Source organism: Cervus canadensis, chromosome 32, assembly GCF_019320065.1.
Source record: "Cervus canadensis isolate Bull #8, Minnesota chromosome 32, ASM1932006v1, whole genome shotgun sequence".
Classification (NCBI taxonomy): Eukaryota; Metazoa; Chordata; class Mammalia; order Artiodactyla; family Cervidae; genus Cervus; species Cervus canadensis.
This window is the reverse complement of record NC_057417.1, coordinates 28,727,316-28,752,054: the sequence shown is the minus strand read 5'-3', so window position 1 is coordinate 28,752,054 and position 24,739 is coordinate 28,727,316. Positions and strand designations below refer to the sequence as shown.

Here is a 24,739-nt window from a genome sequence, read left to right as displayed (position 1 = left end):
GCCTCTGTCTGGCTCCTAGCTGCCAGGTCTCTGCTGGCCCAGTCCCACCTCCTCCCCACTGTGTTCCCACCCCAATTCTTGTCCTCCTCACTGCACAATCTTCCCACCCCGGGACAGGGCTGGCTCCTCTCCGTGTCTCCAGGACTGGTACCAGGGCTGGCACGCACTAGGTGCTCAGTAAAAGCTTCATAAATGAAGGCAGTGTCCCGTGCCCCAGCTGGGGATCATTAAAACTGTCAATTAGTTCTAAACATCAGCTCATCAGGAACATTTGAGCAAAGCCAGGAAGTAAAAAGTTTTGGAAAAACCAACAGCATAGGAATGTTTCGCTTTCTCCCCAACCGGAGCATTAATCACGAGAACTCAGACCTTGTTAGCATTATTTATTCTTGCTTTTGCCCCTGACCCACAAGCCAGGGAGTCTTCTCTTCGCACACGTTGGCCGCTGGGGCTCCTCAAAGGCCACCCCTCCCGTCTCCCAGTATTTGCTGCCTCTGAATGGGTGGGGGGTTTGGAGGGGGGGAGGGTCCGCGGTCTCGTCTAGTCCTTCTCTTCGCCATGCGTGATGACGTAACACAGGTTCCGGTAGTCCAGATTGCCACACACATCTGGCGGGAAAGCGGCAAACATCTGCTTGACCTGGGGAGGGGGCTGGGAGTCAGCCTGGACCAGGGCCAAGTGGGGGACAGAGCCAGGGGTCACCCAAGGGCGTCAGGCAGAATGTCACTCTCCTTTTAGCAGATGTGGCGGGGCACTAAGGCCAGGCCAGCAGCCTCCCCTCCCCCCCCCATCCTGGTTCCCTTCCAAGGAGTCAGGGGGAAACCACGTCAGCAGACCCCTGAAGACAGAGCGCTTCCCAGGAACGCTTGGTCGGCAGGTGCCCTGAAAAGCTTGCGCTTACCTCCTCCTCACTGAACCGGTCTGCCTGCGTCATGAGCTTCTCTTTGATGCTGCTCAAGGGAGAGAAAGGGTCACGTTCAGGGAAGGAGGGAAAGGACCGCTCTGTGTGTGGACACACAGACCCTGAGGGGGATGGCCCAGCAGGACACCAGCCGGGCCCAGCCCTGCGCCCCCAGCTGGCCGTGTGGCCTCAGGCGACCACTTCAGCTCACAGCTTCCTCTGTAACCTGGGCTCTCCTCTTTGCATCAGGGGAGGGCCCAGTGAAATAACCTGGGGGCCCCAACAGGACTGTGGTGGCCACTCCGACGTTGCACTGTGCACGCTCTAGGTACAGACTGTGTGTGCGGTTGCTGCATCGTGTCTGACTCTTTGCGGCCCTATGGACCGTCTAGCCCGCCAGTCTCCTCTGTCCATGGGATTCTCCAGGCAAGAATACTGGAGCCGGTTGGTTGCCATTTCCTCCTCCAGGGGATCTTCCCAGGTTACAGAGGAGAGCCTCTTTGCCCTGATTCTAGACATGCTACTTCTTCAGCTTGTGGTTTTTGCTGACATCTGTAAGGTGCTTTGGAGCGTGATGGTGCTTGCACTCAGCCAAGAGGCGGGAAGGTTACCCAGCTCCGTGTCTTCCTGGGCCTGCCCAGGTCTCCTTTGCTCCTCCCAGCTCTGGGAAGTGAGCACTTTCATGCCCCTTTTGCAGAGAGCTTCAGGAGGGGGTACTGATTTGCAGTGGTGGGGGGCCTGTCCCCCTGAGTGGTCAGGGAGAGCAGCTGCCCGCGGTGGGTCAGGCCTGCCCGAGGGACTGGAGAAGTGGGCCGAGGTGGGATGTTTGAAGCTGTGGGGGAGGGCCTGGCGCCCCCAGGAGCTCGGCGTGGGGGGGGCGGGGCCGCGGTGCGCGGGGCGGGGCCAGAGGGCTGACCTGGGCTTTGAGGATCCGCGTGCCCCGCGATGCCACAGCCTCGGCCCCCCTGAGGACCGACGCACATTTTCCATTATTTATGTTACTACAGGACAGTCACAGTTTCCAGCTCTGCACGCCGGGGACTTTTCACAGACTCTGTCTCAACCAGAGCCTTCTCTGTGGTCTGCCTGGCGGGCAGCCATGTCTTTCGGGTCCCATAGCCTGGGGGTGGCGGCTTCAGGTCCCAAAACGGGGTCCCCCAAGGGTTCCTCCCAGCCCTGACTGCTCTGGGAGTGAAGGTGGGTGCCAGGAGAGGGGTGGGTGGAGCCCACTCCAGGGGGTACCCCCAGTGCCTCCCCGAGGTCTCCAAGATGGGGGTGGGAACCTGGACGCTGAGGGCTGGGTGAACGGGAGGACTGCAGCCTGGAGAAGCCCTCGGGAATACCTCCCCCACCCCTGAGGAGAGTGTGACTCAAAACTTAAGGGGGACGGGAGGACTGCAAGAATGTTTGGGGGACAATACATTGTCCCCCGCTTCCTCCCTGCTCCCCTGCCCTCTCCCGCCCCACCTCCATCACGTGCTGGCGCTAATAGAAAGCAAAATTAGCCTCTAGCCGACGCCTGAATCAACCTGGTAATTGGTCAGGAAGCCTGTGACTGAGGAAGGAATCTTGCCTGCCCAGGGCCACCCACAGGCCCACGGAGGCCGTGGAGGCCTGAAGGGACGGCCCAGAGGTCGGCTCAGCGTGTCAGCCCCTGGGCAGTGTGTCTGCCCGGCCGCTTTGCTCGCAAGTCTTGGCTCTTGGCCCCGTGCTCGCGCCGGGCTGAGGCTCCCAGGCACGGCAAGCATCGGATCATTGCTCCCACGTTCAAGGACGCCAGCCCAGCGGCAGCCGGACAGCTGCCCACGATGGTCTCCTCGCTCTCTCTGCAGCCCCAGCGGAGCTGGGTCCTTCCCATGGCTCCGCCTCCATCCCCGCCTCCGCTCGAGCTAACATCAGGCCCATTCCTCTCCCAACACCCTGGATTCCATCCGTGCTGGCCTCTTGTATTTCATTCACCCAGCCGCTCCCCTCCTTCCATCCCTGTCAGCCAAGACCCTTGCGCAGCTGCAACCCTCTTTTCTCCTCCTCCAGGCTGGCCTCCCTGTTGCTCCCGCCTAACTCCTTCTTAGGCTCTCCCATGCCCCGCCCCCGCCCCGCCCCCGCCCCCTGCTGCCCAGGGTCCAGGGCTGCCCCACACCCACGCGGGCCCTGCCTACCTCTCTGTCCTCAGTCTCCCCTCCCCCCCACCCAGCCCTCCCCCCAGACAGCCCGCTCCTCCTGAACAGGCTGAGTCCTGGCTCTTCTCTCTCTGTGTTCCTGCATCTAGAATGTTCTCTGCTCCAGCCATGGCGATCCTCAGTCATCCTTCAGGGCCCACTTCTACCACCACCCCTTCTTCCCTCGCCACTGGGAAGTCCTCCCCTGGGGACTCCACATTCCCGGCACACTTCCCCACGAACGGAGACCCCGGAGGCCCAGGAAGCGGAAGAGAGATGAGGGATGGCTGAACTGGGCAGGGCAGTGGACTCCTGGCTCCTGGCCGGAACCTACCTGAGTTCTGGGCAGGAGAGGAGACTGGGCCATCACCCCCATATCCCTACCCCAGTCCATCTGTCCCCTGAGCCTCCGGGAAGACAACAACCAAAACAGAAGGCGGAGGAACTTACAAATCAGCCTTGACGAAACCTTTCCCTTCAGTGTCGAACACCTTGAAGGCGTGGAGAATGGTCTCCTCGGGGTCCGTCCCTAGAAGCAGCACACACAGAATGAAGAGGACAGACAGCGGTTGACACTGGGTCCCAGGGTCCGTTAGAGGCCAAGGGTTCAGGGAGCTTCTTCCCCAGCTTCTGGTCCACAGTGAGACCAGAGAGAAGAGTGTTTTCTGAGAACCAAGGAATAGTAACAGTAGCCAAGGACTCTGCACTGAGAACCAATCAGCTTGCACAGTTGTACGTGGAGTCCCCAGCTAGGCATTTGTTGTTCAGTCACTCAGTTGTGTCTGACTCTTTGCAACCCCATGGACTGCAGCAGGCCTCACTATCTCTCACTCTCTCCGGGAGTTTGCCCAAGTTCATTTGCTAGGCATTTACTGCCTGCTTAACCCTCCTGACCACTGGCCCCATTTTACAGATGAAGAAACTGAGGCTCAGAGAGGCTAAGTGACTTGCTCAAGTTCTCACAACTGATGCCCTGTGATTAGGCTGCGGGTAAAGGAGAAAGAGCTCCTATCTGGGGGCTGTAGGTTCCGGCAGCAACATTGGAGGGGTCTGCTAGGTTATTTAGGCCAGAGGAGGGGCAGGTGGGCCAACAGGGTGGGTGGGGTGGAGGTGGGGGACTGGGAGAGGCAGAGCGCAACCAGAGCAGTTCCGGTTTTATCACGTTTATAGTGTGGGCTTTGGGGAAAGATGTCATAGAAGACGCGGTTCTGCTAACACAATGGGATTGAATACCCAGCCCCCTGGTGGTACAGATGGGAAAACTGAGGCCCAGAGGGAGGAAGCGTCTCACCCAAGGTCTCAGGGACTGTGTGAATGGCTGCGGGTGATCTGGTAACCCTCACCTGGAGCTGTTTCCCCTCTATCACACTGCCCTCCCTGCTCACTGTGGGCCAAGGGCTGTCCCCTTCCTGCTTAAGACTCAGCTGTGTCATCAGTGAGATGGAGACCAAGGTGGGGTTTGCTGCCTGCCTCCCAGGACTGGTTAAGATAACGTGTCATTAATGGTAAAGGGCTTGCCAAACATTACTCAATCATGGCCACAAACACATCTGAGTACTCTGTGCCAAGTCCATCCTGCAGCTTCACCATTTAACCCTGTGGAACCCCAACACACCACACGTGGTAGATATTGATGTCTCCAGTTTGTCAAAGAGGACACTGAGGCTCAGATAGGTTCTGTTGCTGGCCTGAGGTCTGCAGCTATAAGGGGAGGAAGGGTTTGAAGGCAACTGTTTGAACCTCCAAAGTCCCCCCGTTTGTTCTGCCCCTTTGTGTTCCTGATTCTCAGACTGGGTCAGGTCATCCGTGTCTCCCTGACCAGACTGGGTCAGGTCATCCATGTCTCCCCCATCAGACTGGGTCAGGTCATCCGTGTCTCCCCCATCAGACTGGGTCAGGTCATCCGTGTCTCTCCCATCAGACCGGATCAGGTCATCCGTGTCTCCCTCATCAGACCGGATCAGGTCATCCGTGTACCCCATCAGACCGGATCAGGTCATCCGTGTGTCCCCCATCAGACCGGGTCAGGCCATCCATGTCTCCCCCATCAGACTGGGTCAGGTCATCCATGTCTCCCCCATCAGATTGGGTCAGGGCCATCCAGGTTTCCCCCATCAGACTGGGTCAGGTCATCCATGTCTCCCCCATCAGACTGGGTCAGGTCATCCATGTCTCCCCCATCAGACTGGGTCAAGTCATCCATGTCTCCCCCATCAGACTGGGTCAGGGCTGTCTGTGTCTCCCTTTAGGATCATCCAGGACAGGACAATGTCTGAGTCTCTCAACATTTCTGAGACCGGCCCTGAGTGACTGGGCTGGGTTTAGTGCTGGCCTGGTGGCCTGGGAGCTCCTGGAAGCAGAGATGTGGGCCTCCCCTAGGCAGGGTGACAGAAAGCCAGCGTGCCCAGGCCAGAGGCTGAGCCTAGGGTCCGTCAGAGCCTGGCCTTGCAGGAGAAGGGGCTGGCCAAGGGCTTGTGGTGAGGGGCCTGCTGTGTGGTCTCCACCTCCCTGGGTCTCTGGAGGGGCCTCTCTGCTGGGGCAGACTGGCTCTAGCCCGCCTTTCCGAGGACCAGCTGTATGTGAACTCTCTGCCCTGGGCTCAGGCCCTGTGGCTGGACATTTACCACCTCCCAGCCCTTCCCCCACTTCCTCTCAGTGAGGGCCTCCACTCTGCCGACTGCAAACCTCATCCAGTGGGTGGCAGAGAGGCCGCCTCCCCTGGTCACTTCGTGGCAAAGTGTCCTCATCCCAGTCAGAGGGAGGAGGCGGTGCCTGCCCAGCCCCCCAGCCCCTGTCCCTACCGCAGGCTCAGCCAAGCTTGCATGACAGGCTCAGCTGGAGCCCCAGCCGCGGCGCCCCTGTGAAAATGAGAAAAAGGTGCAGTCTGGGGTCAGAGCTCTCAGCTCAGTCACAGGCCGACACGCGTTCCGGGACTCACTTTGAAGTCACTGGCTGGAGTCACGCATGTCTTTCCCTGGGACTGGGCCCCCAGCCCTGCCCCCTGGACTCCTGCGCCCCTCGAAGAGGTGGCCATGGTCCCAGGAATAACCCCTCACACCTGGCCAGAGGGGGGCCCAGTGGTGCTTCTCTGTCCACTGGCCAGTACCAGGTGGCCCTGGGTTCAGCGGTGGCCCCCAGGTCCTCATGCCAAGAACCTGGAAATGTCTCTTGGAAAAAGGGCCTTTGCAGATGTAAAGAAAGGGTCTGGAGATGGAGTGACCATTCTGGTTCATCTAGATGGGCCGTAAAGCCAGTGACAAGTGTCCTTACGAGAGTGAGACGGAGGGAAACAGACAGAAGAGGAGGGGGCGGTGTGACCCCCTGAGGCAGAGATGAGAGCAAAGTGGCCACTGGGAGCCAGAAAAGAACAGGAAGGCGTTCTGGAGCTGCTCAATGGAGCCGACCTGTCAGATTTCGGACTTCCAGATTCCAGAACTGAGGGAACACTTGGCTGGTTTTTTGAGCCATCAAGTTTGTCATCATTTGTTTCAGCGGCCTCAGGAAACTAACACAAACCCTGTCTTACAGACAGGAAACCACGGTGCAAAGAGCAGATAAACCTTGCCCGAGGTCACCCTAAGGGTCAGTGGGGGGCCAGGTCTTCTTTTTTTCTATAATTAAAAAACATGTTTACAATTTTTTGGCCATGCCACAGAGTGTGTGGGATCCTAGTGCCCCAACCAAGGATCAAACCTGTGCCCCTTGGAAGGGCAGAGTCCTAACCACTGGACCACCGGGGAAGTCCGAGGAGGCCAGGGCTTAAACCCAGATGGAGCTGAGGCCCAGGGAGGGTATCAGGCATGGACAGCCTGAGCGTGGGATGATGATAAGACCCACCCCTCAGGGCAGCCCCAGCCCTGGCTGGCCCTTCCTTCTGACCATGGAATCCCAGCCCAGGCCTGATGCCACATCTCAGGGGAGTGCAGTGGTTAGAGCTGGAGACGGGTCAGGGCTCCATTCCTGCCACTTTGATGCTGGGACACCTGGGCTGGTGTATGACACGTCTGAGCCTCGGCCTCCTCATCTATGAATCCTTCCCCAGAGAAGCACAGCCTTCCCAGGGCGGGGCTGGGGGGCGGCCACGGCAGCTTCCAGGACCCCTAGCCCACCCGCCCCCAGTACCACCGCCTCCTGTCGGCCGCAGGTGGTAAGACAGAGCACGCAAGATGAACCCAGGGCCAGGAAGGTGAGACCAGGGTGGGGGCGCTGTCCTGAGGGTGGGCAAAGGGCTTTCTTGCGAACTGTCCCCCTGGGCCCCTCACAGCCCCACAAATCAGGAGTCATGGCAATTACCCCGCTCTGTGCTGTCGAGGTGGAAACTGAGGCGGGATCTGGTGTGTGCACCCAGGGGTTGGTGTCTGGGGCTACACCATGCCCCCAGCTGGGGTGTGCATCGGTGCAGGGCACGTGGGCACACGGGACCCCACCTACCCATGCCCACTCACCCATCCCCTCCTCGGGCTCCCCCCCTCCTGGGGCCTCACTCACCCTTCAGCTTCTCCCCAAACATGGTCAGGAAGACGGTGAAGTTGATGGGCCCAGGGGCCTCCTTCACCATGGCCTCCAGCTCCTCGTTCTTTACATTGATACGGCCTGGGGGAGGGGAAGGGTGGAGATACCCACACATACAGTGAGGGTCAGAGGGGACCCTGCCTGTAGGCAGTCCAGGAGCCCAGAGCTCAGGACCCCAGCGTCTTGCAGAATCTCCCAGCCCTACTGTCTCTCCCATCCCTCCACTCAGCCCTAAGGCCCTGCCCACCATTTGGTGGGGGGAGCCTCAGGATGGGGGCACATTTAGCCATGGGCTGCCTTCAGCCTCACCATCCCCCTGCCACCACCTCAGCCTCCCTGGAAGTGAGAGCAAGTTGGTGGTTATCCCCATTTTGCAGATGAGGCAACTGAGGCCCAAAGAAGCTGCGGCACATTGGAGTGGAAGACCTGGGTCCCGGGGGGCTCACGTGCTGTAGGAGGGATCCACTGGCTGCCTAGAGGTGAGGACTCTGGGATTCCCTGAGTCCCACCTCTGAGTGTCTCCAGCCTCTTCCTCCCCCATAGCATGCCCCCCAACCCCCACTGCCCTGCTGACTCCTCTCCCACCCTCCCACTCCAGGCCTCTGCAGGGGCCACTCCTGTCCCTGAAATACCCACCTCCCTCCCCTGGCCAGTCCTCCTCTAACACTGGGGTGTCCTCTTTTGACCTTCCAGGCAGAGTCTGTCCTCCTGGGAGCCCCCGGGGCACACCAGCCCCTCACACCCCCTAAGCCAGCCACCCTGACCTGCCCGCAGCCACCCATTGTTTCTGAAAGGCCTGGACTCGGCTCCGCCCCAAGCCCCAGGCCTCCAGCTGCCGGTCACCCACCCAGGGCAGCAAAGGTGTCCCTCAGGTCCTCCTTGTCGATGAAGCCGTCCCGGTTCTGGTCCATGATGGTGAAGGCCTGGCAGAGACACGGCACTGAGCAGCCACCCACCCTCCTGCCCCAGCCGCTCCCCAGAGGCCCCTGCTCCCTGCCAGGGGCTGTCCTCCCGCCCACTGTTATCTCAGCGACCTCAGTGGAGGCCGTCTGGCATCCGGTCATGAGAGTGATGGCCAGCTGGAGCTGGGCTCCTACTGTGCACCAGCACCCCCTGAGGCTTCCTGCCCATCCCTCATTTCATGCTCCCCGCAACCCCGTTTTACAAAGAGTGAAACCGAGGCGCAGAGAGAGGAAAGGCTTGCTGGAGGTCACACAGCAAAGACTCAGGGATAGAGGGGGGCGAGGCTGCCTGAGGACAGCTCATCACTTCTCGGGGGGCTAAGCTGCAGCCTGGCAGCCTCTAAGAGTGACTTCACCACCACCCCCCCCAGGGATTGAGGGATGACCCCACACCTAAAGGCTTTCCGTGCGTCCCAGTAACCTCCCAAAGCCCCAGGGGCAGTTGACCAACCTCTTTAAACTCCTGGATCTGGGACTGATCGAACATGGAGAAGACGTTGGAGCTGGCTCCTCCTTCCGCTTTTTTCCGGGCTCTTCTGGGTGCCTGTGAGGTTCCAGGCGAGGCTTTGCAGAAGCCCTTTTGTCGGGAGGTACCCTATTGCGGCACCCAACCCTCAGGCCCCGTCTCCTGAACGACACTGCCCCCTGCCCCTGCCAGGACCCCAGCAGAGACACCAGGCTCCTCATGAAGCCTTGCAGAGAAGCAGGGCATTTCCCAACCCCTGGCAAGGAGCCTGCAGAGCACCCATCCTGCAGGGTCACCCTGCTGCTTCCCACCCCGCCCCCCGCCCCCGACTCCAGAAAGCAGGTGGTTAGCACCCGGCATGTGGAGCAGAGAGGGGTGTCTTTTCCAGCACCAGCCCCCACGTGGGGGGCCCCTCCTTTCCTGCCACCCTCCCCAGTGTTCAGGGTAACACCCAGGTCCCTCGGTCCTGCAAGGTCTGTCCCTTGCCCCGCTCCCAGAGCATCCCTCCCCCAACCTGGGTCCCCCACACCTGCTCTGCATACCCTGCTTTCCCATCATTTGCTTCCGACCTTCCCACTACCTGGGGCGCCTTCCCTGCCTTCCATCAGCAAGTAGCTTCATCCTTCAGGCCCAACTCCTCCACCACCGCCTCCGAGAAGCCTTTCCTGATCAACCTCAACCCAAGGCCAACTAAGAGCTCCCGCGGCCCCCACCTCCCCTCCCCCCCGGTCTTGGGCTTCCATGCCCCCGTAGCCCAGAGCACGCTGTCTTGCCATACCTCCCTGGGTCTGTCCCATTGAAGGGAGTGGTGAGCTGCCTACCCCTACCCAGGGTCTGGCTCCAAGTGGGGGCTGGTTTGGAAACTACTGCCCCAGAGCTCAGGGCCTGTCTTAGGGCAGCGGGTAGAGCAGGTGACCATCCTCGTGGAGGATGTCTGGCCAGACTTCCTGTCTCCACGTGTTTCTCTCGATGTCATGGTGCTGGAGAGTCCACTCTTGGGCCTTTGCTCTCTGTCCCCGAAGCCCTCCGTGGAACCTTTCCCTCAGCAGCCATCACTAGGGCCTCCATGTGCAAAGGAGCCCCAGACTCAGCTCATGATGGGGGAAAGGACAGCCAGGGCTTCACAAAAAAGGGGGGAGTGGAAGGGGAGCCCTCACAGAACCCCCACGCCCACTCCATCCTGGCCTGTACCACCCTCTGTGTCCAGCCCCTGCTACCCTACCCCGGAGCACGGGCTTCACTGGTACCCGCCTCCGTGCCTGTGTGGTCCCCCCTCCCTCCCCTAGCTCATTCCAGTCCCCCCACCCTACGTCCCCACCCCCACCCCCATCTCCCTGGGTCCCCAGGCTCACTTGAGGAGCCGCAGCGCCTGGCTGACTTATAATTAGCTTTTACTGGGTCCTTTGTCTCCACTAATCCTTTGAAAGGGGGCTGGCAGGGGCAGCCAGGACGTTCTGATGCCGTAAAACCCCTGTAATATTTATAAATCCCTTCAGACATCATAAAGAAAAGAACCTCCCTGCAGAATTCATCTCACATAATTACAGATACATTTCCTTCTGATTAATAAAAGTGATCACTTCCGTCTGGGGGGGGATATTCTGCCCTCGCTCTCCTCAGACCTCCCCCCTCGGCCACGGCATGCTCTGCCCCATCTCTCCCCAGCCTTTCGTGTCATCTGGGGAAACGTCACCCTACTGTGTGCCAGACCCTGTTCTAGAACCCTGAAAGGAAGGAAGGGGTTGTTTTTCTGCTACTGAACAGGCAAAACAGACCCAGGGCCCTGATTGGCCTTCTGATCTCCTAGCTGGAACCCCCCTTCCAGCCCAGCTGTCTTAGAAATTCCCTTTTATAATGTGTTTCAGAAGGGAATATCTCAGAGCAGAAGGTGGGTCACCCAGACCTGAGTTCTAATCCCTGCTTTGCTGCTCACAGCCTCTGTGATATTAAGAAAATCAGTTTTCTGCCCCTAGTCTCCTTTATAAAATGGATATTACGCCTCCCTCAGAGCATCTGGGCAGTTTCCCTGGTAGCTCAGCAGGTAAAGAATCAGCCTGCCATGCAGGAATCATTTGATTCCTGAGCTGGGAAGTTCCCCTGGAGAAGGGATTGGCTACCCACACCAGTATTCTTGGGCTTCCCTGGTGGCTCAGATGGTGAAGAATCCACCAGCAATGCAGGAGACCTGGGTTCGATCCCTGGGTTGGAAAGATTCCCTGGAGAAGGGAACAGCTACCCACTCCATTATTATGGCCTGGAGAATTCCATGGACAGAGGAGTCTGGCAGGCTACAGTCCATGGGGTCTCAAAGAGTCAGACATGACTGAGAGACTTTCACTTTCAGAGCATCTGGACATTTTTCCGGTACCTGCTGACCCAGGGGCCCAGGCCCAGGGACCTGGAACTGAATCAGGCCCGGTTCTTGTACCCAAGGAGCTCACGGTCCAGCTGGGAGACAGACAATCGGTAGAGGGTGATGGAGGGAGGGAAGATGCTGAGATCTCAGAGAAGCCGCTGTTCCGCTGGGTACTCAGGGCAGACCTCCCGGAGGGGGTGACTTTCAGACTGAGGCTTGGCTGAGTTAGCATTTTCAGGTCAAAAAGGACTGATGAGAACATGTGAAACGGAGGCATGAAAGGCCAGCCCCACTGAAGGCCCACAAGGAGCCCCAAGTGGCTGGAGCCCAGGGACAAGGGGCGGGCGGCAGGGCAGTCCCCACATGGCCTGACGGACCCCGCAGCAAGGCCAGCAGCCCCCATGCCAGGCTCCATAGGACTGGTGCCTAGAACAGCTGTCCTAGAGCAGCGACCCCAACCCCCACTAGGAAGCATGTTCAGAGCCCCTCTTCTGTCCTGAAACCTCTGAACCTGACCCACCCTGGCCCCCTCCACCCTCCTCTTCCTCACATCCCCGCCTTTCACCTCAGCAGCAGGCCCCACCGAGTCCAGGAAAGCAGAGACCCCAGTCAGGACCCCCATGGATGGACTGGCCGGGAGCAAGGATCACATCAAGGGAGAAGAAGAGGTCAGGACCGAACACAACATCAAGGTCAAGGATGTCAGTGAGAGGGACAAGGTCAAGGTCAGGGTGAGTTCAGGCAATGAGGTGAAGGTCAGAATCACAAATGAAGTCAAGGTCACAGGATGAGGTCAGGGTCAGCAGGCAGGGCAGCGCCAGCCTACCATGGTCTGGAGGGTTCCCTCGAGCTGCGGCAGCGCCGGGGGAGCTCGGCGACGGCTCTTTAAATAGTGCTCCGGGGACGGACAACAGTTTGGAAGGTGACGAAGGACACAGTGGGGGCAGCCCTGCCAGGCACCTGTCTGGGGCCATTCAGAGTGGGTGGGATTGTGGGTTCCGGAGACCGTCTGAGCCACAAGGATCTCTACCAGTGGGGGGCCAACCGGATCTCTGCAGCCAAGGGCCCAAGGCCCAGGAAGGGGCTCCTGGCTGAGGACACACAGTAAGTTGAGGCCTGGAACCAGCTGGGAAGACTTGGCCTTGGACCACGCGTGTTCAGGAGAGCTCCCAAGACAGGGCCACCCACGCCAACTGGGGAAACTCTGGGCCGGATCACGGCCTGCCCCCTCAAGCCGTGTGACCCTGGGTGGGACACCGCCCTCTAGAAGGCTCGGTCCTCTTATATGAGAAGTGGGGAGGACATGACATGCCCGAGGTCAGCCCGCAGAGAGGGTTTCTGCATCAGCGTGGCCCCCAGGGGCCCCTCAACAGATAGGACTACCGCCCACATTACCAGGGAGTTGAGAAAGGAAAGAGACAAACGAGAAGAATGGAGGTGACTCTGGAGAGGGACAACTGAGAAATCACGTCCGCATCCATCCGGCCACACTCACACGTTGGGACGGGGCCCGTCCCCACCAGGCCTGGTCCAGCCCAAGAATTCTCCAGTTAGTGTGCCAAGCCGAGCCTGCACCTGCCCCTGGCGGGCCTCCCGTGTGTCCAGTGCCATCCGGCTGCCCGATCCATCCTGCCAAGTCGGCCCCCACTCAGGACCGCCACGTCTGATGGGCTGCCAGGGCCGGCAGTGCTGGGCTCAGGCCGCGAGCCCACCCACCCTCAGGCACAGGACAGCTTAACTGTCCCCGGAGCTGGCCGGAGGCCTCCAGGCCCCGGTACGGCTGATCCCCCATCCTGGGGGAGGGACTGTGAGGACGGTGAAAACAACAAGTAGCTAACACTTGTAAAACACTGACAATCAAGCTATGTTCAAAAGCCTGTATCGTCACCCTGCCTCCTTTACCCAACATTCCAGGTGAGGAAACTGGGGCACACAGGGGTTAAATCACTCATCCCAGGCTGACCTCAGTGCTCCCCTCCCAGAGCCATCCGGACTGGCTGGCTCTGACCAGACACCTGATCTCTCCATCACCTCTAATGGAATTTTCTGCTCTGAGCTGAGGCCAGACCCTGCCATACTGGTCCCCTGGTTGGACAGGGACCAACCAGACGGGCCACAGGTGTCCAGCAGGTCAGGGTGAAAGGAAACCAGCTCTGGATGCAGAAGGTGGGATTCCAGTCCCTGCCGCATCTCGACCCACTGAGAGATGAGCAGTGTAAGCATTGCGGGTGCCTGTCCCTCCGTGGGCCTGAGCAGAGGGGCAGGTGGCCACTGTCTGTGCCAGCCCTGGGGGAGCAGCCCTTCCTGGCCTGCCCATAAGCCTTGCCCTGGAGCCTCCTGGCTTGGGACTTGCTGAGAGAGGAGAGTTGATGCCATCCGGGGCTACCACCCCTGCTTCCTGCTGGCCGGAGGTGTCCCCGGGTCTCCTGCCTCCGGGGGCCACTGTCCAGGACCACTCAGGGGCTCCTGAGGATGCAGGACAGTCCTGAGCACGTGGAGAGCTGCCCAGCCTGCCGGGAGGGGGGACATGCAAGAGGGGATCGTGATGAAATGCGGAGTGAGTGATGGCAGAGCTTACAAGTGCTTAGCAAATGAGTCCCCACAGTTTCCCCCCTGGCCTCCTTCTCCTTCATATTATGAAAGCAGGACGAGCTGATCGGAAGTCTGGTGGAGACCATGGAAACCCTCGGGACAGATGGTCAGGAAACACTTGTCCCTGGGGTAGGGGAGTAGCGGGAGAAGTGTGGAGCATGCAGCGGTCCTGAGTAAGAGGAGCTCTGAGTTCTGCCCGATCTGTGGGACCCTCACTCAGCAACACACAGACCCTCGGTTTTCCCCATCTGAGAAATGGTGTCAGCAACCTGGCCGCCTGGAAGCAGCCATCAGGCAGTCCAATGCCATGGGACGGAGGTGGGCTCTGGAGTCACTGGCAGAGTGCGCCCCCTCCCCGCCCACCATGGATGGAATTGTTGATGAAACTCACCATCTCAGTCCCCACAGACAAAAAGTGCCACCACTGGGGCTTCCCTGGGAGGCCAATATGTTGGGATTCTGCGCTTCCACTTCAGGGGGCATTGGTTTGATTCCTGGTTTGTAGTCCACCAGGCTCCTCTGTCCATGGAATTCTCCAGGTAAGAATACTGGAGTGGGCTGCCATTTCCTTCTCCAGGGGATCTTCCCCACCCAGGGATCGAATCCAGGTCTCCTGCACTGCAGGCAGATTCTTTACCATCTGAGCCCCCAGGGAAGCTCTAAGATCCTGCATACGAGATTTTAGTTGTCAATTTGAGTTGCCTTTGCTTGGTGGGGGGATGAGTTCCCCATCACAGGTGGTATGCAAGTAACAGCCACTTGATAGGGAAGTTACAAAAGACGCTCAGCATCTAGCAGGGCTGGACTCAGAGGGCTGATGGATCCCCATTGTGCCAGCTGGGTAGAAGCCACTCAGTGGTGAGGGAGAGGCAGGTGGTTCTTGCTCTGCAGAGTGGAGGTTGGAGACAAGGCCAAAAAAAAAAAAAATGGCACCACCCATGCATTTAGAGGGGACATTTTGGGCTGGAACCCAATGAATTGGGCCATGAAGGCTGAGGAGGGCACAGTGGGCATTGCTCTGGGAGGAGGGCAGATAAAGGTGTGGATGTCTCAGGGCACCCACAGAGCAGCTCAGATATGAAGGTGCTGAGTGGGCGGGGCCAGAGTCCGGTGGGAGAGGGGAGGAGAAGGGGCAGGGCTGCTCAGTGGTGACATCCCAACCGTTAAGAGGTGACCTCGAGGGCCCAAGCAGGACTCAGCAAAGAGTCCCCAGACCTGGCTTGGGGCTCCCTCTTCTCTTGGTTTAGGGAGACTCTTGGCTGACTGGGCAGCCGAGTCCTGCCCTTTCTCCTCCAGCAGCCTTCGAACCCTCGGTATTTTTACAGCAGGACGCTGTGGCCACAGGCCCCTTGAACGGGCTGCCTCTCCCGTGCTTCTGCAGACGGAGCACGCTCGCCTGCCTTCTTGGCTGCAGCTATAAAACAGGCAGGAGGTATCCTGGGAGATATTCTTCTTTGCTTTGAAGGCTTCCTAGTCTTTCCTAAGTGGCTCCAAATTAGAGGAAGGCTCCAGACAGGGGCAGGTCTGGGGAGGAGGGGATAGCAGGGAGTTTGGGGAAAGACAGGCCTCCCCTAATTGTCCTCAAGATCTTAGTCTCCGGTCTGGTAATTAGAGAGCTGATGGAGGCTCAAGGCAATTTCCTTTGGGGTAAGAAGGGGCAAGGGAGCTTCCATAGTGGCTCAGTGGTCAGGAATCCACCTGCCAATGCAGTAGAAAGGGGTTTGATCTCTGGGTCGGGAAGATCCTCTAGAGAAAGAAATGGCAACCCACTCCAGTATTCTTGTCTGGGAAGTCCCATGGACAGAGGAGCCTGGCAGGCTATGGTCTATGGAGTCGCAAAGAATTGGACACAACTTACCGACAAAATAGCAAGGGGCAAAAGGGTAAATTGGCTGTAAGTCTGGGTTCTGCTTGAAATATGAACTGCAGGGCGGTGGCCTGAGTCTGGCCCCTGGTCACTTGGTGGGGGTGTTGGGATGCCTCAAGCGTTTGCACGGGGACTACTGTGCCCACAGCATGGGTTGGCTGTCCCTCGGCCAAGACCGGATTTGCTGGTCTGGATCCTAAGTCCTCAGGAAGCATCACCTCCCTGGTGTTAGGGTCCCGCCTCCCAGAGATAATTAGGGGAGTCTCCTGGGTGTAGAGGACCACCCCCTTTGCCCAATCTCTGATTTCATGACTGGGAATGGGATGGAGAGGCACGGGATTGTGAAAAGCAGGTATAGGAACCCAGGCATCCTGACTCTTGGCTTGATCACCCCACCTCTGCAGCCCCCAGGGAAGATCCTTCTCACATGCTCACATCGCTAAGAAGCAGCAGAGGTGGACATGGCGGTTTAGTGCCCAGGGCACAGCCAGGAGGACCCAGGCATCCAGGGGTGGAAAGGAGGGCCTCTCACTGCAGCATCACCACTGAGAGTGAGGGTGACTGACCTTCCCAGCCGCAGCAGTAATGAGGCAGGTCAGACCTAGCGGTGACTTGTGCTGCGGAGTTGCAGGGACGCATAGCAGCCCAGGAGCAACCCAGGGATTGTAGCTCATAGTCAGTTTAATTCAGGCACGTGGGTGTAAAAGTGCAACTATTCTTTGTTGTTGTTATTCAGTTGCTAAGTTGTGTCTGAGTCTTTGTGACCCCATGAGTGTGGTTTCCTTGTCCTCCACCATCGCCCAGAGTTTGCTCAAGTTCATGTCCATTGAGTCAATGATGCCATCCAACCATCTCATCCTCTGTCGTCCCCTTTTCCTCTTGCCCTCAGTCTTTTCCAGCGTCAGGTTTTTTTCCCAGTGAGTCAGCTCTTCACGGAGAAGGCAATGGCAGCCCACTCCAGTACTCTTGCCTGGAAAATCCCATGGACAGAGGAGCCTGGTAGGCTGAAGTCCATTGGGTCACTAAGAGTCGGACACAACTGAGCGACTTCACTTTCATGCATTGGAGAAGGAAATGGCAACCCACTCCAGTGTTCCTGCCTGGAGAATCCCAGGGACGGCAGAGCCTGGTGGGCTGCCGTCTATGGGGTCGCACAGAGTCGGACACGACTGAAGCGACTTAGCAGCAGCAGTAGCAGCAGCAGCTCTTCACAGCAGGCGGCCAAAGTATTGGAGCTCCAGCTTCAGCATCAGTCCTTCCAATGAATATTCAGAACAGATTTCCTTTAGATTGACTGGTTGGATCTCCTTGCAGTCCAACGGACTCTCAAGAGTCTTCTCCAGCACCACAGTTCAAAAGCATCCATTCTTCCGTGCTCAGCCTTCTTTATAGTCCAACTCTCACATCCGTACATGACTACTGGAAAACCCTAGCTTTGACTGTACAGACCTTTGTCCTCTTGAGTGCATTAACAGAGGTCTAGGTCCTCAAGCCAGGGCGGTGACAGCGCTAGCTTCTGCTGATCTACACAAACAATAGATGACTTAGGTTTGGTCCTAGTGCTGCACTTTGCGGGGAGGGATTTTTGGAGAAGAGCCACCTGAATTGTAGCTGAGGGGCTGGAAACTCCTAGCTGGAGAGGAATAGCATTAGCTGGTGGGTTGCATGATTGTGGCAATTTATCAGCTTGGCCATGCATGGCCTGTACCCTCTCAACGGGGATCATTGTCTCAGTTCTCCAGCCTCTATCTTCCTTCCTCCTGGTATTTGCAGTCAGGCTCATAGGCCTTCTCCAGGTTCAGTGCCTTAGGAAGAACTTTCCATTATCCTATTTTAATTCCACCATTTGAATTATTAGCTAGTGCCATGTAAAGAATCACTCTAATCACAGTGGTGTGTTCACTGTTTCTATGGGGCAGAAATTCAGAAAAGGCATAGTAACAAGGAAGGCTTGTCTCTATAATGTCTAGGAATAAGTTTGGGGGTGGCTGGATGGCTAACACTGGAAACATCTGAAGGTTTAACCACGCATGGATTTGGAGTCTGGGCCGGGAAAAGGTGAGGGGGACGAGTGGTGAAGGGTGGGGACCAGCCCCCTGGTTCACAAAGCACAGACCTCATCCCATCGGACAGCTGAGAAAACTGAGGCCTAGGGCAGAGAAGGGCTGGCTCGAGTGCCATTGGAAGACTTTTTCCCCACCCCAGAAGGGGCACCTGGAAGCCGAGCTGGGGAGGTCCAGATGGGTGTTCTGCTCTTCGAGATGTAGACTTCTATGGTGGCTCAGATGCTACAGAATCCACCTGCAATTTAGGAGACCCATATTTGATCCCTGGGTGGGGAAGATCCCCTGGAGAAAGGAATGGCAACCCACTCCAGTATTCTTGCCTGGAGGGTCCCACGGACAGAGAAGCCTGGCGGACTACAGTCCAAGGGGTCGCAAAGAGTCAGACACGACTGAGTGACTACCACACTTTAACACTCTTCAAGATGCAGGGCATCCCGGCAGCAGCTGGTGGCATAGGGGATGCTTGGACTTGGGCCCTCCTAGGGGCCTGGAGGCTGCCAAACAGGCCAATTTGCTATACTAATGTGTGCTTTCTGCTGCTTGGGGGCCTCATCACACCCTCTCCTGTGAGCTGGGCCAGAGGCAACAGAATGAACTATAATTATGTCAGGCCACGCCCTGCTGCCCTGGCTCAGCAATTAGCCAAGTGGCCTGGCACCCAGCAGAGCACCCAGAGGCTTCCACCCCCACCTGGCTCCGATTGGGGTGAATCAGAAGCTGGGACGGGGAGGGTGGGGTGGGCCACTATTTCATGCTCCCTCCCGCCCCACCCCCACCCCAGGAAAAGAGCCTGAAAATGGGGCTTCCTTCTCCCATGAAAGAGATCTCAGACAGGGCACCTCCCAACCCCACTGGCTGGAGCACTCCCAGTGGAGGGGACAGTGAAGAGCAGAGCCCTCCTTGGAAGGTGTCCCCTCCCCTCCCTGGCACACCGGCTTATGGTTGACCTGCAGGCGGACCAGCAGTACATCCACGATCTCCCCAGGGTCTGGGGGCTGTGGACAGACTAGTGCTTGAATTTGGGTTCGGGTCCTGCTGGACCTGACGCCTCTGTAAACTCTGGCACATCACTTAATTACCAGCAGGGCTTCCCTGGTGGCTCAGATGGTAAAGAATCTGCCTGCAATTCAGTTTGATCCCTGGGTTGAGAAGATTCCTGGAGAAGGAAGTTAGCTACCCACTCCAGTATTCCTGCCTGGAAAACCCCATGGACAGAGGAGCCTGGTGGGCTCCAATCCTTGGGGTCACAGAGTCAGATATGACTCAGTGACTAACACTGACTTCTCTGTTTCTTTGCCTGTAACCTGAAATTTTTTGTACTTTTTAAAGTTTATTAAAGTATAGTTGATTTACAATGTTGTGTTAATTTCTGCTGTGTAACAAAGTGACTCAGTTATACCTATACATGTTCTTTATCATATTCTTTTCCATTATGGTTTATCACAGGATAGCGAATAGAGTTCCCTGTGCTATACAGTAGGCCTTACGGTTTATCCATCCTGTACTCAAGAATTTGCATCTGCTAATGAAATTAGTTATGTTTGTGCTCAGTCACTTGAGTCGTGTCCAGCTCTTTGCAATCCTATGGACCATAGCCTGCCAGGCTCCTCTGTCCATGGGATTCTCCAGGCAAGAATACTGAAGTGGGTAGCCGTGCCCTCCTCCAGAGGGGATCTTCCTGACCCAGGAATCGAACTTGTGTCTGTTATGTCTCCTCCCTTGGCAGGTAGGTTCTTTACCACTAGCGCCACCTGGGAAGCTTGTTAAAGCATTGCAGCTGGAACATTATCGGCGCTCATCAGTGGGGGGCTCTCTGGTCAACAGCAGAAGACATGGCTATTGGTGACAAGATCCCCGAATTTCAAGGCTGCGTGATCTAATCGTCCTCCGGCTCAGGATATATTCCAGTTGTTATGTCACTGTACCTGCAGATGGTGACTTGCAGGGGAACGTCGGCTGTGTCTGCATCACCCCAACACTAGCGTGTACCCCAGCCCGAAGCAGGGACCCAGAACTCACTGGACATTTTATTCTCAACAGCTATGGACTGGGCTTTGCATTGATTCCTTCCACGAATGCTGGCTTGACCACAGGCCAGGCTTGCATCCTCCACTCTTCTAGACTCAGAGTAGCTTTGAATTCACCCCAGTCGCGTGGTAACTGTTCTTAGAGACAGTCTGGAAAGATCAAGGAAGTGTCGGCGTCTTAGATGAGATGGAGTGTAGAGATACTGGGAGGATGGTGGGTGGGAAATGGTGTGTGTGTATGTAGAGATGAAAGCTCACCTCCTTTAGTAGGAAGTCCTTAGATAACCTTGACCCTGAAAGGCCAACTGGTAGCAACCCAAGCTTGTTATTTAGTGCCATGGAGGGAACTCTGAAAGAATCATCTAGAATTAAGAGCTGTGACCTCTGAGGCAGGGGAACAAAGGGGCAGGACAAGGGGTAGGTCTCTGTAATGAGTAACTACACAGCCCTCACCACAGCCTCTAACTCAGAGGCCTACCTACGTTTGACAAATTAAGATTAAAAGGAAGAAATATGTACTGTTGAGTCGGCCTCGGTCTCCCCAGTCTCAGCGGCCCGGGAGACCCTCAGGGGTATGGGGTGGGGAGCAGGGCTGCCTTGGGCCTGCTGCAGCCCACGCAGGGCTGGGCACAACAAGGTCCTCAGGGAAGCCACCCGGGGTCACCCTCCCACTGTCACCCGACCCTGGGGTGCAGTAGGGTAGCAGACGCCCGGCGCTGACCCCGGGGTGCTCACACTCTGGGGAGCCTGCGAGGCGCCCGAGTGACCCAGGGGCACTGTTTGAAGTCCCGGTTCCTTCTAAGGATTCAGTTTAACGAGCTGGGTGCTGCAGGCACCTGGATGAAAGATGCTATCTGAAGACATGAGATAATTACCAATTAAAACCATTTTCTTAGAAACAGGAAGGTCCCATTTGCCAAGAGTAAACAGTGGGGGCGGGCCCAGCCTGGGAAAGTCATTCTGGACTTTCGGAGCCCATTCTGGGTGGGCTCCGAAGCCAGTGTGAGTCAGAGCGTGGGGTCAAGGGAGGCCAGAGTTCCCTCCCCCAAACCCCAAGGGTGAGAAGTCAGCGGAGATAGAGCGGCTCTCCACCCTGCCTGGCAGGAATGGAGGAATTACTAGCCCTGCCCAGATGGTGGGGCGCCTCCACCAAACACAGGGGCATCCTGACCTCCTCTGTGGGCTGTAACCTCGGTGAAGGCACCAGCATAGGGAAGAGAACCCTGGAGCTGCCTTTTCTTTCCTTCTTTTATTTTTTTGGCCATGCCACATGGTGTGTGATCTTAGTTTCCTGACCAGGGATCGAACCCACACCCCACTACAATAGATGTGCAGAGTCTTAACCACTGGACCACTGGAGAAGACCCTGGAGCTTCTTTCCATTAATTCACAAGCCCCTGATGAAGGCCTCCTGTGTGATGCCGGCTTCCTGGGACAAGACAAGCATGCCAGCCGTCCTAGGGCATACGTCTTAGCGGCCACACCTCACTGGTGCTTACCACAGACCAGACCACTCTGCCGAGTGCTTTAGGGGCTGGTTCTTTTCACCTTCAACCTGACCCTAGCAAGTGTTCTGTTAGGATCCCCATTTACAGACGAGGCCAAGTGACTTCCTGAGGTCTCCTGGCTAGTAAGTGAGAAGCTTCAGGCTCTGAGCTAGTAACCACTGCACCATCTGTCCCCCATCTCCTGGGCATCTGCCCTGCTGGCAGGTGGGAGGTCAGCAAACAGGCTGGCACCCATCTCCTGATGGGCAGCCTCGCCCTGCAACCCCCAGCCCACCCTCTTTCCTGGAAGCCCCTCAAAACCGGATCTGGGAGTCTGGCATCCCCACCACACACCTACACTGACTGCTTCCCCATCACTGACACCCATCCATTCACACTTCCAAGCCAGCGAGCTGGGACCAGTTCTGACTCCCCCTGCCCCCCACTCTCCACATTCCATCAGCACACAGAGAGCAGAGGCTCACGTCTCTGATGGGCCAAGTGGAACCAGGGAGCCAGGACCCAGCAGCCCGGAGCAGATCCACAAAGAGAGTCAGCTCCTTTTCCCATGCACCCTGGTTCCCTGGTTCCCACTGGCCGAGGGCTCATTCCTGCCCACGGGGAAAGTTTTTTGTAAATTATAAGGCCCCTAATAATGGAAGCAAGTCTTACAACACTCAGGTCAAATGTACACGCACAGCTATTGCCCAAAATCACATGCTGCTTGGAGATGATGGTATTCAGCATTTCACAAAGTGACCTGACACCTACTCTATGCTGAGTGGCTCTCAGATTTTAGCTGCCCCAAGGTATCTCTGATAACCCATCCCCACAGATGAGGGGCTTGACCCTCAAGGAGTGTAAGTTCTGCCAGAGGTGAGGGACTGCTACATTGAAGAGCAGTTCCTTCCACGATGCCTCCTGAATTAGTTTCCTGTTGCTACGTAAACACATAACCAGAGAGTTGGTGACCTAAGATAGCACACACATTTGTTATCTGACAGTTTCCCTGGGACAGGAGTCTGGGCACAGCTGGCCGAGTCACCTGCTCAGCATCTTACAGTCAAGCCATCAGCCTGGCCGTGTTCTCATCTGGAGGCTTGACTGGGGAAGAATCCGCTCCCATGATTATTCTGGTTGTTGCAGAATTCGTTCCATTTCTTGGGATCTGAATGACTGAGGACTTTGTCTGAGTCTTTGACTGAGGCCATCTGCTGATGGCTCCATGCCGTCCCCTGCGACGGGGCCTTCTCCAACATAATTACTTCAGGAACCCCGTAAGGGGATCCTCTCTCCAGTCTGCTCAGCGGGAGTTCTACATAATGTAACATAATCATGGGAGTGATATCGCAACATGTTTGCCATATTTTTTGCTGTTCTTGTGAAAAGTTAAGTACAAGGACTTCCCTGGTGGTCCAGTGGTTAAGAATCTGCCTTGCAATGCAGGACACGTGGGTTCGATCCCTGGTTAGGGAACTAAGATCCCACATGTCACAGAGCAACTAAGGCTGTGCTACTGAGCCCGCATGGTCTGGAGTACATGCACACAGATAGAGAACCCAAGCTCTCTGCAACTTAGACCCGACACAGTCAAAATGAATAAATAAATAAAATAATTTTTTTTAAAAGGAAGTTACAGGTTCACCCACACATAAGGGGAAGGGATTGCATGAAAGGGTGAACAACAGGAGGAGGAGCTCACTGGGAGTCATAGAAGAGTCTTCGCCCGATGTGCCCCAGGAAGGATGAGGGACACTCCCCAGCCCACTGAGGCTGTCACTAGTCAGGCTTCCAGAAGGTTGTGCTCACGGGCATACACACATGTGCACATGTACACACACCCACACACACACCAAGCATCCTCCTACTGGGAGTTTCATGTCAAAGACTCCATAACAAGCTCTCACTTTCTTGGATTCCCATTTCAGGTAATCCTCACCAGATCCCCCGAGTGGGAAGCAGGGCAGGGGTTACTGTCCCTTCATGAGCACGAGAAACCCAGGCCGTCCTCAGGCCTCTTGCCTCCACTCGGCTCCCCCACCCGCTGCACAGCCCCCACCTTGGCGCCTGTCCTGCAGCGTCAGCACGGCCTCAAGCCACAGGGCTCTCTAAGCCTCGGAGGAGTCGGGGCATCGCTTACCGGCAAGTGTGTTTCTGCAGCCTTGTTTACGGTTGTTGAACTATTTTTGTCAAATTAATTAAATACATGCTAAATCTTCTCCAATTTGTTGTGCGATAAATTAAAGATGCTAAGATTGTGAAATGCACAACAAAACCTGTTTATTCTGATAAAATCCCGCACGGCAGTCCTGAGTCAAGCGTCAGACGGTCCGGAATCTGCTTCTGCCACTGACTTTATCAGAACGGGGCTTCTGGCCACCAAGCGCCTCGGTGGCTGGGGTCCCGGTGAGCCCACGTGGCTACCTGAGATGGGGACTTGAGGCTCAGAGAGCAGGGACCCGTCCTGCATGATCAGAGAAGATGCTGCATGGAGGCCGGGCCTGCAGAAGGCAGAGTCCCTCCCCAGAACCTCCTGGGGGATTCCTACTGTCCCAGGGTCAGCAGCTTATAGGAGTCATATCTAATGTGGATCTTAGGTCGTAGTATATACACTCAAGTAATCCTCATGCGGCTCTTGGAAGGAGGTGCTGTTATTACCCCATTGCACAGAGGGGTAAGTAGAGGCAAACAGCCCAGGACATGGAGGAGTCTGGGTGAGGCAGAACAGTCTGGCTACAGAGTCTGTGCCTCTCATTCTGTGTACACAGGATCCTCCTCCAGCTCTGGCCACTCATCCCTGGCAACCCAGGCCACGCTATGCTCCCTGCAATCCAGGACACATACCACCACCGCCGCCCACCCCGCAGCTAATGTCCACCTCACTCCCTTCCTTCTCAGGGCAAAGTGCAGCCTACATGAGCATGACAGGTCACCTGTGAGAATCCTTTTCACCCACACAGGGGCCTCCTGCAGCTCCTGGGAGAGAAGACAAGGGCATGCCAGCCAAACTAAGCCACAGAGAGCCTTGCATCCGTCCATCAGCCTGGAACACCATCCTTTCCCGAGTATGTGGATGCTCAGATCCAAAGTGACTCCACCACAGTCACTGCCTGTATGGGTGGCTGGGCAAACCCCAGAGCTGTGCTCTGTTATTCCCATTTTGTGGATGGGGAGACTGAGGCCCAGGGAAGAAAAGGGACTTGCCCGGCTCCCATAGAGAGATGGCAGGAGAATTAAGTTTAGAGAAAAGGCTGAGCTGCCAGCTTCTGATTCCAGCACAGCCTGGTGACCACTGTCCTCAGAATCCTCTTGGCCTAACCAGGTGCTCTGGGCATCTTGGGGCC

At 56.9% G+C, this 24,739-nt stretch overlaps 1 protein-coding gene across 2 annotated transcripts; it reads right to left on the bottom strand.

The window, feature by feature from the left end:
- Nucleotides 1-379: 379 nt before the first annotated feature.
- Nucleotides 380-12,209, bottom strand: MYL10 (myosin light chain 10). Of its 2 annotated transcripts, XM_043455968.1 has the most exons (7): nucleotides 12,183-12,209; nucleotides 8,986-9,078; nucleotides 8,420-8,495; nucleotides 7,549-7,653; nucleotides 3,511-3,589; nucleotides 902-950; nucleotides 429-639 (listed from the first exon to the last, which is right to left on the bottom strand). In XM_043455968.1, the coding sequence occupies exons 1-7, from the start codon at nucleotides 12,183-12,185 to the stop codon at nucleotides 541-543; spliced, it is 504 nt and encodes a 167-aa protein (XP_043311903.1). In that variant the 5' UTR covers nucleotides 12,186-12,209; the 3' UTR covers nucleotides 429-540. The 2 variants fall into 2 exon arrangements, with proteins under 2 accessions (XP_043311904.1, XP_043311903.1); XM_043455969.1 differs by lacking the exons at nucleotides 8,986-9,078; nucleotides 12,183-12,209 and having other exon boundaries at nucleotides 380-608; nucleotides 8,420-8,574.
- Between the last annotated feature and the right edge of the window lie 12,530 nt (nucleotides 12,210-24,739).